General features: G+C 43.3%; 1 protein-coding gene across 1 annotated transcript in view; it reads left to right on the top strand.

The window, feature by feature from the left end:
• The first annotated feature begins 11895 nt into the window (after positions 1-11895).
• Positions 11896-17620, top strand: part of LOC114616561 (ectonucleotide pyrophosphatase/phosphodiesterase family member 5-like) — a 7222-nt gene continuing 1497 nt past the window's right edge. The window contains exons 1-3 of the mRNA XM_028761998.1: positions 11896-12016; positions 13348-14211; positions 15602-15778. Coding sequence (XP_028617831.1) covers positions 13383-14211; positions 15602-15778 — 1006 coding nt within the window. The 5' untranslated portion in view covers positions 11896-12016; positions 13348-13382. The remainder of the gene's footprint in view (positions 12017-13347; positions 14212-15601; positions 15779-17620) is intronic.

Genomic DNA, 17620 nt, shown 5'->3' with positions numbered 1-17620 from the left:
AACATGATGTATTAGTTACTTTTATTTATTGCTGTGACCAAATGATTGATGAAGAGCAACTGACAGGAGGAATGATTTACCTGTAAAGTCCTTCAGGGGACGTTGTCTGTTCCTCGGGGAGAGGATGGTAACCTAAGCATGAGGTTGTTTGTATATCTGTGGAATAGAAGCAGAGATAGGAGAAATCTTCAGTACCATTCACATTCGTGATGGGTTTTCCACACTAGTCCTATTGGAAAAGATCCTTACAAACATTTTCAAAGGTACACATATCACTAATGTTCTAGAGGTTTCTTCATTCCATCAAGTTGATCATTAAAGCCAGCAGTTCCAGTTCTGTTCTTGAAATCTAAATATATCAAACATAAACTGAACATGAACAAATCCAAACCATTCCACTTTTACCTATATTTCTCAATGCATCCTGGACATTTCATAATACAAAATACACTTACTTCATCTCTAAGAACCTCCCAAAGTTGTAACAGGTGTAACACCATTCAAATGGCCAAAGTCTCTTCAGAGACTGAAGGCAAACTCTGGTCTGTGAATTTACAGAATGCTAATCTAGCTACACAATACAAATACAGATACACGATGTAACAGAATAAACATGCCAACGACATACTGGACCAAAGCAAGACCAGCAGGGCAGATGCCAAATCCTGCCACTCTGCACGCAGTATGACGTGTGTGTTGGGGGCTGGGGTATGATGGTATCATCTGGGCTCCATTGATCTTGAATGGCTGCACTCACCAGCTTGTGGTATCTTAGATGCATGTAGCCTCTCTTGAAGCCTACTCCATTTGCTGCCTCCAGTTTTCCTGGTCAAGTGGCGAACACTTCTGGCATTTCCAGTATCCTAGGAACTCCTTGCAACTTGGACTTCATCTTCACAAGTTCATACAATGGCATCTCCGAGGCTCCTTTTAGAGAATCCAACCCACTACATATTTCCTGGCCTCTGGGGCTTTTAGGAACATTTGTACAAGACTCTAGGAGACCCTCATTCCCATGTCTTCGAAGCAAGCATTACATGAACAATGACGCCTGTAACTGTAGGCTTTTCTACCCGTGTCCAAGTTCCTCAAAACAAAGACTGTAAGACTTCTTATCTATGAATAAATGCCTAGGCCAATAACTTAGGTTCATTTCCACTAGTTCATAATTCAGTTGTCACATTTATTCTATTCTATATTATGCCATGTGACCAGTTGCCATTCCTTCAGTTTCATGCAACCGTCTTCCTCAGAGTTCATGGTGAGTCCCTCCTGTGCCAGAAATCCTCTCTCTATATTAGAACTTCAACTTCCCTATTTCCTGCCTAAGCTAATAGGCCAACAGCATTTTATTGTCAGGTGATGCTTCTGTCAGTGCATAAGATACCTTCTCCACAGACGCCAAGCTCTTTGCCTGCTTGACACGCTGCCAATCTTGCACACCAAACTTGGACCCAATCTGTGACAGCTTCCTGTGTACCTTTGTGACTGAATCTGGGACATGCCCACCTCTACCTCCCATCCCTCTCTCCATCTCCAGTGGTTGTTCTTGACCAAGGGACTCCTTCAATGTCATTCTCAGTTCAGGCTCTCTGCCTTCAAATGAATTTGCACTTTCCTGAGGCAGCCTTCATCAGGTGGGCACCTTTCTTAATGCCCCAGAGCTGAACTTGAACCTTACTGTCAATGGCACTAATCTCTTGAACAATTACCGTCACTTTGTGCAGTCACTGTGTCCTCTCAACTTGAACTGCATTGAAGTCTCTTCTTATCAAACTGCACATTTCTGTCAGCAGCTTTAACTGGCTTCATCCTACCCACCCCACTGAACTACAGACGTTGTACACCTCGGCCCTCTTCTCTCTCTTCCCATGAGTCTGAGGAAACGCATTGAGCAATAACCACACGAAAGCTGAACATGTCTTGAAATGTCCCCCAAAAGACAAATTACTTCACTGGTTTCAAAAATTGCCTTTCTTAAATTTTTAGGACAGAGGCAAAAGCCAGCAGATGTTTGGACAGAATGTAAAAGGGGTGGCCTTGTCCAGTTCCTAAGAGTGGCCTTGCTCTCTTCTGGAACCACACAGGCACAGTCTTCACAGCCTGCCTTTCCACCAGTTAGAGTCTTCCAAGCAAGACCACCCGTTGAGCTTGCTTATGTAAATCTTGGATTTCTGTAGTCTGCAGCTTGAAACTCTTCCACATTCCTCCCATGAAACAGCTCCAAAGGCCTGGGGTCCCCATGATGTCATCTCTCTCAGTAGTGGCAGCAATTCCACATCTCACTACCACTTCTCACATCAATTACTTTTCTCAGTCCTGTGCCTGAATACCTGGCAAGATGCAACTTAAGGGCAGAAGGGCCTATTTGGGTTCACAGTTCAGGGGATACTGGTCTTCTGGTTGTCTCCTCCACCACTTTTATTCAGTCCAAAGCCCCAGCCAGTGGAATGGTACCTCCAGGATTCATGCTGGGTCTTCTCTTCTCAGTGAAGCCAGTCAGGTTTTCAAAACCAGCCATCACACTTGGTAATGGAGAATATGCCTTATAGGTCTTGCTTTTCACAAACCATTTGAATGGCGTAAGAGAGCCAGAGCTAGCCATTTCAAGGAAGAGCACATAGGCTGAGGGAAACACAGTCGGTAAGTGTTTCCTGTGCAAGCATAAGGATGAGAGTCTGGACCACAAGACACAAGTTAAAAATCCAAGTACAGTAGCTGCATTTGTGTTCCCAGCACTGGGGATCACAGTAGGCATCAGTGAGAAAAGATGGGTATCTGAGGATCAATGGTCAGTCAATAATCACCCTTTCTCATGCTGACAATGTCATGCCAGTGAAAGACCTTGTCTCTAACAGTTGAGATGGGTGTAATTTCTGAAGAAGGATGCCTGAGGTCTTGCATACATACCTCCCACACATACATAAACATATTGTCTTAGGGGTTTATTGTTGTGAAGAGACACCGTGACCATGGCAACTCTCATAAAGGAAAACATTTAATTGGGGCTAGCTTCCAGTTCAGAGGTTTCATGGCAGGAAGCGTGGCAGCACACAGGCAGACATGATGCTGGAGAGGTAGCTAAGAGTTCTACAGCTGGAATGGAAGGCAGCAGGAACAAAGAGTATCACTAGCCAGGCTTGGATTTCTGAAACCCATAAGCCAGCCCCCAATGATAAACGTCCTCCAACGAGGCCACATCTCCCAATAGTACCACTTCCTATGAGCCTATGGGGAACATTTTCATTCAAACTGCCATACATGTACAAACACACACAACACACACACACACACACACACACACACACACATGCTGTGGAGGGGATATGAAAATATCAGCTGTAAAATGGTTTAAAGGGAATGCTATAGTGGCTTTAGGAAATTCAAGTGAAGGGACTGTTACCATAAGCATGTTTTCTTCTAGTGCCACTAGATGAATAAGTAGCCCCTACTCCCAGTAATATTCTGCACCATCTCATAGCGGGACTTGGAATGCTGCTGGGGAAGAGAGCAAGAATGGAGTGCAGTCAGTAGCTTGCATGAAGGTTGTATGAGGAGATCTATATACCTAGGAGTGAGTATTTCTGTTACATTTCATTTTTAGAATAGAAACCGTCTAAACCTTTCTAAGAGCTAATGTAGAAGAGAAGGAAAGACAAGGATCCACACTTTCCATGATGGATTTGATCCAAATACTGTCCCCTTAGCTAGTTCTTTATTTCTTGTCAGATGGTCCCTTGGGCTGCCTATTTTCAACTGAGCCAGTGACTCCTGAGGATAACACATCCCTTTACATATGAGCAAACTTTGTTTCTACTTCTCTCTGGGTATATTTTCCTTTCCTATGTCACTAAATTATAATGAGCATAAACAATGAATGTAAGATTCAACATGTTGAAATTGCCAAGAAAAATTAGGAACAAATGAATAGAAGAGATAAGAATATTAAAATGAGGTTAGCCCATGAGGTTTATTCACTTCAGGTTTTTTTTTTCTGCCTGTTTTTATATCAAGAGGGATAATTTATCATTTTGGTGTAAACAGTGCTCCAACAGGGTCACCTAGCCATTATCTGGAATGCCAGAGGCTTTATCTGAAATCATTTATAAGGAATAAAAATCTCTACTGCCTCCTCCAGGCTATAAAACACATCACTAGATGTTCTAGCCATTGGCTGCTAAGATCCCACAGAGGAAATTAAATGTCATAACATATCTTTTATCATAGAAGCTGGAAAAAATGGTCTTCATATAGTACACAACAGCATAAAGAAAGAAGAGTGAGAAGGGGTGGGAGATGCGTTGAGACAGACAAAACAGGCCATGAGGGTTTTGAGCAAAGAGACCAATAGATTAATCTCTTCCTCACTGATGGGAACATCTTCCAACCTGTTGAGGACCCAACTCAAACAAAAAGAGAGTAGAATGAAATCCCTATCTCATACTCTACTCTACCCCCTTAGATCTACCTTCCTGAGCTGTGACAGCCTTCTTCTGCCCCTGGACATTGGACCTATTGACTCTCAAGTCTTGGGACTCTGGAACTTACAACAGTAGCCAGCATCTGACTCCTACACTGGGTCTCAGGCCTTAGGCCTCAGGCAGGAATTACACTGTTGGCTTCACTGGTTGTAAGGTGGATTTGGACTGAGCAGTGTCACTGTTTTCCAGATTCTCTAACTTATAGCTGATGTACTGTGAGATTCTTAGGAATGCAAAGTCCATAACTTAGATGAGCCAACATCCACAATAATCTAGACCCTTTACATAACACTGGTTCTATTTCTTTGGTCATCCCTAACTAAGACGATAGGTGACCTGAGTCTTTAGTAAGGAACAGTTTTGAAGGATCGGGTAAAGAGAGTGAGATCAAACCTATTTTGTTTGGCTATCGGCCTAATAGAAAGAGGGATTGCACTCTCAAGGTTAGGGATTTCTTAAGTGCATATGATTTGCACACTCGGTCCTGTTTTATTTCACCTGCTTTCCCACAGCCTCACCCTGAGGTGAGGTGTCCTGCATATGATCCTTGATGGTGCAGGACACCAAGAAACATGCTCACAAAGCACTGATGGAGAGGGCAGTGTTACAGTATCCTTGCATAAATATAAGGTCAGCAGGGGTAGAGGACTGCAGTCTGCATTGTACCAGTTTTGCCACTTGTACCTTACAAGAGAAGGGTATGATTTTGGCATTGTGCCCATAAATAACAAGAAAGGGCACAGAAACAAAACAAGGGATGGCTGAAAACCCAGGAATGTAAATACCAGGTGTGTGCTTATCCCCACCCCACCCCCCACCCCCGCTCACTCTATATAGTCTAACGTCTGCAGATCTCTGTGTATGAGTATACACAAATTGATTGTATTTGGAGCTAGGCTCTTTGTAATTAAGACCAGATGAGATGGCATTAGATTAAAGTAGACCTTAATCTACTGCTGTTGCCTAAATAAGTCATGTAAAGCCACAAACATACGCAGGCAAACATCATGTCATAACAGGGCAAAAAACAGAGCTGTACCGCAATGAAGCAAGCAATATGAGGTAGAAGACGGAAAGAAGGATTCATCCTTAGATCCTCTGATGGCAGCATGGCCCTGCGACCCCACCCCTGACCTCACCTTAAACAAACAGGATCTCTATTTGTAACTCAAACTGGCCTGTATTTCTCAATCAACACACACACACACACACACACACGCACACATACATACACATGCACATGCATACACAGACACACAGATATACATGCACATGCACATACACAGGCACACACACACACACACGCACATAAGCATGCATGTGCACACCATAGACTGACTGGCAATGACTAGGATTTGCAGAGAAGAGTGGGTCCTTGTGGTAAGTTAGGAATATTGCTGATATTTAGGTTCGTAACTCTAGAGGGTTACCTGGGCTCTATACAACTTACATAAGTTGTTCTGAACAAAGGAGGTATTTACACTATGGGCACACTATCGAATGCCGTAAACTATGCTATTGACCTCTTACGTCTAGTAGGGGCAACTACTATCCCTCCTTAGAGAAAAGCGTAAGGCTGAGCAATTCCCAAGCAAACTGCAGGTTCCCAGAATAGGGAGGGAGACCTGTCCACGGACTCACTGCAAGCCATCTGATTGATTGTTCATACCTGTAATGCAAATGCCTGAGATGGAAAATTATGGGAGCCTAACAGTAATCTGAGGCTCTCCACTCTGGAGTGAACCCATAGGGTGACCATGCTGGGTTCTTCCAGCATCACAGTGACTGTGGACCATGTGGGCATCTAGGGAAATTTGCATGCTCTTCAACAGGGGCTGGAAGACAGTTTCCCTCCTGGGACCCCCGAAACCTGAGCTGGTTTGTATCTGTCTTCTTCTGAGAAAATGGCTACAGAACAGGCTCCAAAGGCATGGAGACAAATGCTTTCAATCCCAGCACTGAGGAGGCTGAGGTGGCAGGATTGCTGTGACTTTGAAGCACGCATAAACAAATAGGCAATTATGCTTTCAGCCTGGATTCATACAGCCTAGATTTTGAATTGATGCTTAATAAATGACATTTAACCATAGCTTTTAAAAAATGTGTTTGTGTGTGTGTGTGTGTGTGTGTGTGTGTGTGTGTGTGTGTGAGTGTGTGTAACTTTCAGAGTTTAGGAGGCTCAATAACCTCAAAGCCAAGACAGCATGGTCTTCAAGGAATCTCTGCTTAGGTAGCCTGTTATTGATCCTACAGGTTAGATTAACATAGCCTTATTCATAGAGAAAAATAACTCTCTGTAAGTCAAATATCATCAGGGCTACCTCCTGGTAGGAGGTGAAGGTCATCACCATGATGTAGGGCGGTGTCACGAAAGTTCCTTGAGGCAGACTTTCCATAACAATCATTTTCATGCACACAGTAGATGAATCTGATCAGCCCACACAGTCATGTATTCACCACTGCAAATCAGACTCCACCGTGAAAGGTTACCATCATTGGCTGGCTCTACAGCCAATGCCTCTGCCAACTCCCGCCTCTTAACAACTACAAATGTGATTTCTGTCACCACTTTCTTGCCTTTTCTAGAGTGTTAACATAAATGAGATCATGCAGTGTGTTTCTATTTGCACCTGGTTTCTTTCATGTAGCATAGTGCTTTTGATACTCAATTATATTGTCACCAGATTTTATCCATTATTTCTGAGTAGTATTCCGTTTATGGACACGTCACAACTTATCAACTTACTAGTTGAGGGATATCTACATTGTTTCTAGATTTTATGGATAGAATTGCTATAAAAAATATGTATGTTTTTCAGTGAGTTTCCATCTTCCTTTTTCTCAAATAAATACCAAGGACTGGTAAGGGTGCATTTAACTTCCTAAGAGATGTGTCAACTGTTTTCTGTAGTGGAGAAGCCTCTCCCATCAGAAGCATGCAACAAGTCCTGGTGCTCTTCCTGACTAGATGCTATCATTTCTTTGGTTTTAGATATTTTCATAATTTTCCTCCTCTAGTCTGGACTGTGAAGTTAACCCTCTGCTAGCTAGATGTACTTGGTTTGGGCCTGTAAAAATTCAAATTTACCAGAATCTCAAATTGCAATCTTATATGGAACTAGGTTCTTAGCATATGAAATTAAGTCTAAGTGGTTCTAGATAAAGTGGACCTTACTTTTCATGACTTTCATCTAGAAATAAGCCATATGTGATCCTACAGAGAGACTTGAGAGCCACCATGAGATGGTAGAGGCAGAGACTGAGGTTGTGTGGAAGAGGCAAAGGCAATCCTTCCTCAGAGCCCTTGTAGGGAGCATGGCCCTGTGAACTGTTAACTCTAGTATCCATTTGGGATTAGAGAAGGTATCTCTTTGTCATTTAGGATGCTTTGAATATGCTTGGCTCAGGGAGTGGCACTATTAAGAAGTGTGGCCTTGGTGGTGTAGCTGTGGCCTTGTTGGAGAAAGTATGTCACTATGGGCTGCCTAGCTGCTCTGAAGTCAGTCTTCTGCTAGCGGCCTTCAGAAGGAGATGTAGAACTCTCAGCTCCTCCTGCACCATGCCTGCCTGGACGCTGCCATGCTCCCACCTCGATGGTAATGGACTGAACCTCTGAACCTGTAAGCCAGCCCCAATTAAATGTTGTCCTTATAAGAGTTGCCTTAGTCATGGTGTTTGTTCACAGCAGTGAAATCCTAAGACAGGTGACCTAGAATTTTTATTTTTAACACTGTATTTACTGTGTGGGATAGGGAGAGGAGCCATCCACAGTGTGTGTATGGAAATCAAAATTCATCTTTCAGGATTTGACCCTCTCCTTCAACCATGTGGATCTCAGGATGTCATGTGAAATGATTCCTAGGGAGATGTGAACAAAATCCACTCACCCAATTAAGGAACCAATGAGAGAATCAGAGCACTAGTACCACCGAAGTCCACCTGGGTGAAAGAATTTTGCTGGAGTTACTTACAGAAGTATGGCCAGCGGATTACTAACAGGAGCAGAAATGACCCAAAGACAGTTGCATCACCAAAGGACACTCCATCATGGGTGACAGCCAGTGAAAGCTGGCTCCCTGGAGCACACTGCACAGCCTGCAGAGGATCAACAGGTTAAAGGGCTTCTTTTTGATCAGTCAGCTCAGCTGGTCTGACAGTCTCTTTCCACAGTCCTTACTGCTTACACACACTGGATCCTGGGGTGGGGGCAATATAATTGGTCAGTTTTGGGAACGTCTAGAAGCCTTTCAGTCCAAGTACATACTTCTGCTTACTGAATTGATGAGACCCCTATCTTCCAGAATGTTCTATGAAGGATTAAGAAATGGGGTTTACTTTAGTTTTTTGTTTGTTTGTTTGTTTGTTTGTTTTTATAGCTTGTATGTTTGAACATGAACCTAATGTTGCTGGGTTTATTTTTAGTTTTGCTGTCAGATTGCTTTTATTATTTGTGCATTTACCCGAGGAAGCCAGAAGAGGGCATTGGAGCCCCTGAAGCTGGAATTACAGGCAGTATAGAGCCACTGTTCTTGGGGTTCTGTTGCTGTGATAAAACACCACGACCACATCAACTTGGAAAGGAAGGAGTTTATTTCATCTTACACTTCCATATTGTAGTCCCTCACTGAAGGAAGTCAAGGCAGGAACTGGAAGACAGGAAGTGGAAAAGTCATGGAGGAATGTTACTTTCCTGGCTTGCTCCCCAAGGCTTCCTCAGCTGCCTTCTTAAAGCATTCCAGGAGGACCAGGACAGGTGGGGGGGTGTACAACATCTGGGGTGCACCATCCACATTGAGCTGAGTCCTCAAACATCTATGGCAAGCAAGAGAATGCCTCAGAGGCTTGTCAATGAACCAAACAGGTAAGAGCATTTCTTAATTGAGGTTTCCTTCTCCAAAACGACTATATCAAGTTGACATAAAACCAGCCAGCACAGCTGCCCAATAGCCATGGGTGCCAGGAACCAACTCAACAGCAAGCTCTCCTTACTGCTGATTCATATCTCCTTCCCTCTGCTTTTAAAATTAGTTATTCTTACCACAAATTCTAGTTTTAGAAAAGACTTCTGTGATACAGCTAGTTTTTGTTTTGCTATTTTATAAAGTACTGGTATTATTCCAATGTTAGCACAGTATTCTTGCAGTCCCAGGGAAGAGAATGATCTAGCCCCCAAATGTTTGTTAGATTTCTCTGAGGTCTTTAAAAAGTAGAGAGACTCCCTACCCCAAACCTGTGAAACAAACATGAATCCTTCTGATGCTCTGTGTTCAGACACGCATCCCTCCTTCTGATATTTTCCTGCTAATTCAACTGAAATAAAAACCTTTATATCTCATGCTGATGTCACTTGCTGAGTAGCTAGTGTGTCCAGACAGAAATTCAAACAACTGGCAGAATACAGATGTGGAAGCAGGAAGTTTGTCAATAAAACTCAACAATCATTCCTTTTTGAGCAAGACTCTGCCCACTAGGAAAGTAAGTTATACTGCAAGCCTACCTCCTGTTCACTAGACATTATTGTGTGGAGATCTAGAAGCGTTACCTGAGCTCACTGAACCCCTTGTGAGTCACCTTCTGTGTTACGAGCTGTGGTTAGCAACTACACTGCACAATTTTGCCAGCACGGCTGGTGGGAAAGAATCATGACTTCCATAAAAGTCTGTAAAGCATGGCACCTTGTCATTTGAGCAGAGCCTTCGATACTCAACGACCCACATAAAAACAGGCCATTCTCACCCCTGCTCCGTGATGACCAAAAGGTGTTCTCTGTTTAGAGTGAACACAGAATTGGCTTATGCGGCTGGGAGGACTTTAGAGATTGAACCACCTCCTTCCAACTTTGAGCGGGTTTCAAAGGTCAGGGCTTGGAGCTTCGGAACAACTTGTGCATCTTCACGGTCTTGGGTCTGGCTACACACAGAAACAAACCTCCCTCTCAGTCTCCTTCCCACGTGTTTAAAAATATAAAGTCCCTAGGGCAGAGTGCCCAAACACCCTTCAGGTTGGTGCTGCCCAATTTAGCAAGTGGCCACAGTTAGAGTTGGGACTGTCCCTTCATTAGAAACACACCAAAGGCTAAGACCAAAAGGCTCAACTCATTTGCAGAACAACAGAGCGTGGCTACAGACGTCACAGATCCAGCACACAGAACACAGGATTTTTGCTGCAGACAGACGCCATGGTCACGGCTGTGGATACTTGCACCTTTACCAGCTGACTAAATGTTGAGCCTTCAGTTGTGTCAATCAAGCAGATACTACTGCCTATTGCAGACAGACTTAGAATTCTATCTCATTAGGTTAGCATCAGGATGGGGAACCGGGTAGCTAGATATGGTCCCTCAAGTGTCATGGTATCACTGCTATCATATACAGCACATATAATTTGACTCAAATAGGCAAATCGGGACCATGACCACACCCCTTCAGATCTTAAACTATCATTAATTACATTTAGATAATTAATTCGTCTACAGTCAAAAATGTTAAAAAGATGAAACTGAATCATGAATAAACCAGATATGTGGGTGCCTCCCTGAAATAACAGCTTTAATGTATGGTTGGATGAGAAGCTAAGCAGCTGTGTCTGAAGCCCAGAGGTCCTTCAGACAGCAGCTCTGCCTTCTACCAAGCGTCTATTAAACCTGCTTGGAGCCTTTCAGGAGTTAGCTGGAGCTTTCAGGTGCTGCTGTGTGGGGGAAGGGGTGGGGAGTGTTTACGTGGTTAACTCAGAATAAGTTGCAAACACCTGGAAGTCACACATTGAGCTGCAGAGCTGACTAGATTCCCGAAACATTTCCATAGAGAAAATCAGCTATTCATGAACAAAAGATTCATGATGGCTAGGGATATACTTCAGTTGAGGGAGTATTCAACTGGCATCCAGGAAACCTTGTGTTTAATCCCCAGCACCTCATAAAACCTGTCTGAAATCCCCAGAATTTAGGAAGTTGGAGCAGGCTAGCTAGCATGAGCTAAACGAGAACCTATCTCAAACTATAAACACCATGTCATGGCAATCTTTGGTATTCTGATATCCCTCCTACAATAAAAGCTTACTGAGTGACGTCACCAGTTTATGATAAAGGAGGAAGAAAACTCAGAAGAGATGGGAGAACAAAATGGCTTGTAACAAACATGAGTTTCAGATCACCAACCCCTGGGTCCCTCAACACCACAAACACAACAGGCCTACTAGGACAGTTCTGAGTGACAAGCTTTCAAGAGCCCCCAGCCACCCATCCCTATCCCTGAACCTGGCCACCAAGTCCCGCTCCTTCAAACCCACGCAGTGCCCGCCCCCTGCTTGCGCTAATTGACAGGCAGCACAGCTATTCCTAGGAGCAGATTTTTCTCCTGGTAACAATGACAAGCTGGCAGGAACCAATGGCGTTCCAGAAGCGGGGCGGGCTGCAGCGAAGGGTCAGGTGCTCTGCGCTGGGGCTGCGTGCAGGTGAGGCAACGGACCCGACAGCGCCCCTTGCTTCCGTCACCTCTTGGCCCCAAACACTCCAGGACAGATCGATCTCAGCGCGGGTGAGTCCCTTGGGATAGGTGGCCTGCCTCCCGAGGCCCACACTGGGGCTGTCACTGGCAGGGGGGGTGGCGGAGAGGCCTAGTAACCCGGTAGGGAGGAGACGATTCACCCACCCACCCCCTCAAACGCCCTGACATAAACCCACTCCTCTTCTCTACCCTCTTCTGCTCTTTGATTGGTGCTCCTGTTTGCCCAGGTTGTGGGGGGAAGGGCTGGAGAGAGGAAGGACTGGGAAGGCCAGGGAGATTTCAGTCCAGATCTAGAATTTTTCAGGGGTTCGTGCCTTTTCTGCGCGGAGAAATGAGAGATTTGTCTTTTTATCCTCATCCCCACGCCCACCTGCGTCATGTCACTCATGTAATTATATTGTTTCTTATTATCGAACATCCCGGAGCTTTAGACAGAGCCTCATTTCTTCAGTTTGCTCCAAGAAACAGTTCTATTTACCGCAATGAACTAAAATAAATGAAAAAAAAAACCATATGTTCTGTGCAATTGATTCTTTCTTGGCGTTAAATTGTATTTGGTTGATAATAATTTCCTTCGTATTAATGAGATGGGAGAGAAAATTGGGGGAAAGAAAAGTAAAGGGGGGAAGGAACTGGGATCAGTCACTTGCAGTTTCCTGCATACAATTAATTCCCCCATCATCACAGCCATTATTAATATTGCTCCCAGAATTGGACCAAAATGAATGGCATTCAAGATACAATAGTAAATTTCAGTTTGGAATCAGTCATTGTCTTGAAACCAGTGTCTAAACCAGTTTCTAGTTTGGAGGAAACCACAGTTTAAAAAAGCAGATCTTACCTTAAGCACATCTGTATCCTTTGCATACAGCTTGTGTTTCTGAAAGCAAAGCCACTGTCCCTCATAGGTTACCTTCCCCCTTCCTAGACCATAGCAAGGGAAGTCAGAGCGATATATACACATACCACACATGCACACATACCCCCCCCAACACATACACACACCATATCCAGGAATTTTCAAACATTCTAAACCATCCTGAGTATGTCTCTGAAAAGTCACATATACAAATCATCTTTTTAAATGTTATTGTGGGGGTCCATCTGAATAATTCCTTTGTTTCTTTAAGGAATATATTTTTGATAGGTTATAGGAAACTCTAAAGTTTATTTGTTTGTTTTTTAAGTGGCACTAAAGCTTTTTGGCCCTGGTGTCCTGTGTCAAATGGAGTTCTACACTGTGACTTTTCCAGGCAGTGACTTAGGATGTCAGTGAGATCACAATCACAGTCACCCTCAGTTTGCAAGAAAATGTACACATCACAGTTGTCACCATTAATTCCTGTATGCTTACTCTACAGATTACCTTATGCTGACCTGATCAAGGACTCGAAAAATGATTCCAGAGTTTCTTCTGGTGTCTTGCACACTGGCTGCTCTGTGTCACTCAGCTCCGTTTTCTCTGCAGCCAGAACAGCAGAAGGTTCTGGTCGTTTCTTTTGATGGATTCCGCTGGGATTACTTATATAAAGTTCCAACACCTCATTTCCATTATATCATGAAAAATGGTGTCCATGTGAACCAAGTCACTAATGTTTTTATCACAAAGACCTACCCTAACCATTACACTTTGGTCACTGGTCTCTTTGCCGAGAATCATGGGATTGTTGCAAATGACATGTTCGATCCTATTCTGAACAAGTCTTTCTCCTTGGAGCACATGAATATTTATGATTCTAAGTTTTGGGAAGAAGCCACCCCAATATGGATCACAAACCAGAGGGCAGGGCATGCTAGTGGTGCGGCCATGTGGCCTGGAACGGATGTAAAGATCCAGAAGAGTTTCCCTACCTACTATCTACCTTACAATGAGTCTGTTTCCTTTGAAGACAGAGTTGCTAGAATCATTGAGTGGTTTACAGCCAAAGACCCCATCAATCTTGGTTTTCTCTACTGGGAAGAGCCCGATGACACAGGCCACGATGTGGGACCTGACAGTCCTCTCATGGGGCCTGTTATTTCTGATATTGACCACAAGTTAGGGTATCTGATAAAGATGCTGAAAAAGGCAAAGTTATGGAATAATGTTAACCTCATCATCACGAGCGACCACGGGATGACCCAGTGCTCTAAGCAAAGGGTCATAGAACTTGACCGCTACCTGAACAAAGAACACTATACCCTGATTGATCACTCACCTGTAGCTGCCATCCTGCCGAAAGAAGGTAAGTCATGCCAACCAGAGCCTAGCACTGCACACACCTAGTGTGTAAGTGGCTGCCTTTTCAGGACACTTGCCTGTACTGTAACGGTGTACTAAGATTTAGTCCTTAGACTTGGAAAACAAAAATTTCCTTCCTCTTGAGTTTAATTTCCTCTCACACCGGGAAATGCTGACACTTTGGCTATAGGTTTTAAGCATTTTAGAATCACAAAATATGGTAAAGGTTACAAGAAAAATGGATAGGGCCTTTGAATACAATCTCAGTCCTCTCTTGGAAGCCTGTGACCATCAATAGACCCTTGGTCAAGACCTGGTTAATAGGGAAACAGTGGAGTGTGTGAAGGAGAGAGTGTGTTTGTCAATCCTAGGCTTGTTTCATTTTGATAAGGAGGTTCTATTAGTGCCTTGCATTCTTTAAAAACATCTGCAGGAATCCCCCTTCCCAAACTGTCACCTCAGCATCAGCAACATTTTAAAGCGAGGTCAAGGGTTAACATGTGGAGGAGAGGTCACAGAATATGTAACCAAATATGCAAGGCTTGCTTTTCTGAATGAAGCGATAGCATCTTGGAGAGTTGGTCCTATTTAGAGAGAAGGGATTTTGAAAAGCTCTACTACCTCACCAATGGGAATTGTGTCCTCTCAGGGGAGTTAAGCAAAATCTATTAAGTAGCAACATGGAAGTATGCCTGTCTGCCTTTACCTAACGTGGAGGTATGCCTGCTGCCTGTACACGTGGTTTGCAACTCAGATGTTACATCAACCCATTGGATTACTACCAGCCCATTAGATTCCCTTAGGTAGTTGGGTTTTAGTATTGTGGGTTTTCTCTTGTTGAGGTTTGTTGGTAAGAGAGACAAAGACCTAACAAATAAATTTGAGGAACAAGAGTGAAAGATGGTGGTAAGATGTGGTACGTTTTCAGTTCTGGGGTGTTCTCTAGTAACACCCCCCCCGTAAGATTTCCACCCCTAGTTATCTTCCGCTACACCTGACCTACACATAACATGTTCTTTTCTCCAGGATCTCTGTCTCTACGTCCACAGTGACTGGCTGCTGTCTGTTTAATCTACCTGTGTTCTCTTGTTTGGGTTTCACAAAACCTTGGTATTTAGGTGGTGTCTATAGTACAATAGGTGCTTGTATCTATATCCATATTTAAGTCTTTAGAGAGTAGTGAATACTGTTTCTTAAAAAAAAAGGCTTTTTATTATTATTCTATAAGAGAATGTGCTAATAACAGAAGAGCAGCTGTTTCTATTTTCCCCTCAAGACTCTTTCTTCTTGGGGTGTGGAGTTCCACCATGCATGGTTCATATTCATCTTCCCAGCCCTGGGTGTCTGTAGGAATGAGTCTTGTTCTGAGTCCCTCTCTCTCCCTTTCTCCTTAGGTAAATTTGATGAAGTCTATGACACACTGGCCAGTGCCCATCCTAATCTAACGGTCTACAAAAAGGAGGAGATACCAGAAAGATGGCATTACAAACACAATGACCGAGTTCAGCCGATCATAGCAGTGGCCGACAAAGGGTGGTATATTTTGCAGAATAAGTCAGATGATTTTCTGTGTGAGTATGTTATCGTATTTCTTCCCATTCTGCACCGTTTCTTACTAACTTGGAGGCTGCGGATAATACAGCAGTTTACTTACTGATGTTTTTAACTCTCTTGTTACTTAAGTGTTGAAGGATCTGTGTTATATCGGTATTCATCTAGAAATGTCTTAAAGATATATACATAAGAAACATACAAGGTTGAGGCTATCGCTTGGTGGTACGTATGCTTGCCTAGCATGTATAAGGCCCTGGGCTTGATCTCCAACATGAGAAAAAAAAATGTGTAAAAATGTCTTTTTAGTTAGAATGTATTTCTTGCCCTGTATAGTGGCTGAAAACAAAGTAGTTACATGACCATGTGGTTGTAGTGTTTTTGTAACTCCTAATAGCGGGCATGTACAGCTATATGCATTCTGGTTTCTAACCATTTGTACCCACAAATAGTCAGTAAAACAGCATTTGAGCTCATCAAGGAAGGTGGGAAGACTGATTCCTGGGAATAATTTCCACCTTCATTCGTTGGTTAACTATGCAGGTAGATGGATTACTCAGAAAAGGTCTGCTGATATCTGAGGGCATTTCCTATTTTAAAGTTAACCTAAATTTAAGGAGGCATTGTAGGGCGTTGGTTTGGTGAGCTACAATTACACAGTAGGCTGGTCACATTTATTTTGTTGATAGAAAAACTCCAGTGATCCTGTTTCTACTAATTTATGCATATGTATTCAATGGATAATTCAACCCTGGCTCCTGTGGTCCTGTTCTGTCAGAATTCTGCAAGTTACTGAGTCCAAAGACAGGAGGTTTTCAAAGTGTGTCCCTTGGTACAACCGTGTCTAAATCATCAGGATAGTATCAGAAAGGCGCATCTCAGGGCCCAACCTAGCCATACTGAATTGGACACCGTGGGGACATAGCCCCTCTGTTTTTATGTGGACCCTAGGAGTCACAATCATGGCATAGTCTGAGAACCATCACCAGTGGGCACTTATTATTAAGTATTGTCCACTGGTTCAAACAGAGTCCCTGTTCTTCGTGATTTCCTATGGAATCTGATTCTGTGGTCCACGGCATATGAGAGAATTACTGTTACCTCCTCATATGATTTAAGACTCTAGATCCCAACTTCTCACAAAAATGAACGCAACCTAAATCAATCCTGGATTATACAATAGTACATTTCCCAATGTAATTTATCAACTAAACAGATGAGCATAGCACCCTGTCTGATAAATAAGCCCAGCAATATTTATGCTTGAGCCAGGTGGTGGTGGCACACGCCTTTAATCCCAGCACTTGGGAGGCAGAGGCAGGTGGATTTCTGAGTTCGAGAGTTCGAGGCTAGCCTGGTCTACAGAGTGAGTTCCAGGACAGCCAGGGCTACACAGAGAAACCCTGTCTCGAAAAACCAAAAAAAAAAAAAAAAATATGCTTGAATAAATTGAAAGGAATTATGGCATTTAGAATGGTTTCTGCAGGTGAAGTTGATTCACAGGAAGATGTTAAAATACTTTGGGGGTGACAGATCAGTGACTTTCAGAGAAGTGAACTTGAATTTTCATTTTCTACATTTGAATGCTGTTGTGGATTTCCTTGTAGCAAGCAAGGATAAAGTAATACAATTGGAGTCATGAGTCATATTCCTCATTACTTAAAATAATTACTCTCAAGCCTGTCAGTTTTCTTAGGTCACCATCTTAGCCATAACTGGGCCATGCCTTTGCTCTGATATCCACCAGACATACATTCAGCGTTGAATATGCCATTTCAATCCGTTTGTTTTTTAAATGGAATCACTGGGAATGTTCACCAGAAGACCTCTTAAGGTTTTATTTGTAGCCACACTAAAGCACA

This window comes from Grammomys surdaster, unplaced genomic scaffold (genome assembly GCF_004785775.1).
Source record: "Grammomys surdaster isolate TR1022 unplaced genomic scaffold, NIH_TR_1.0 332528, whole genome shotgun sequence".
NCBI classification, from domain to species: Eukaryota; Metazoa; Chordata; class Mammalia; order Rodentia; family Muridae; genus Grammomys; species Grammomys surdaster.
This window is presented reverse-complemented; position numbering and strand designations above follow the sequence as displayed.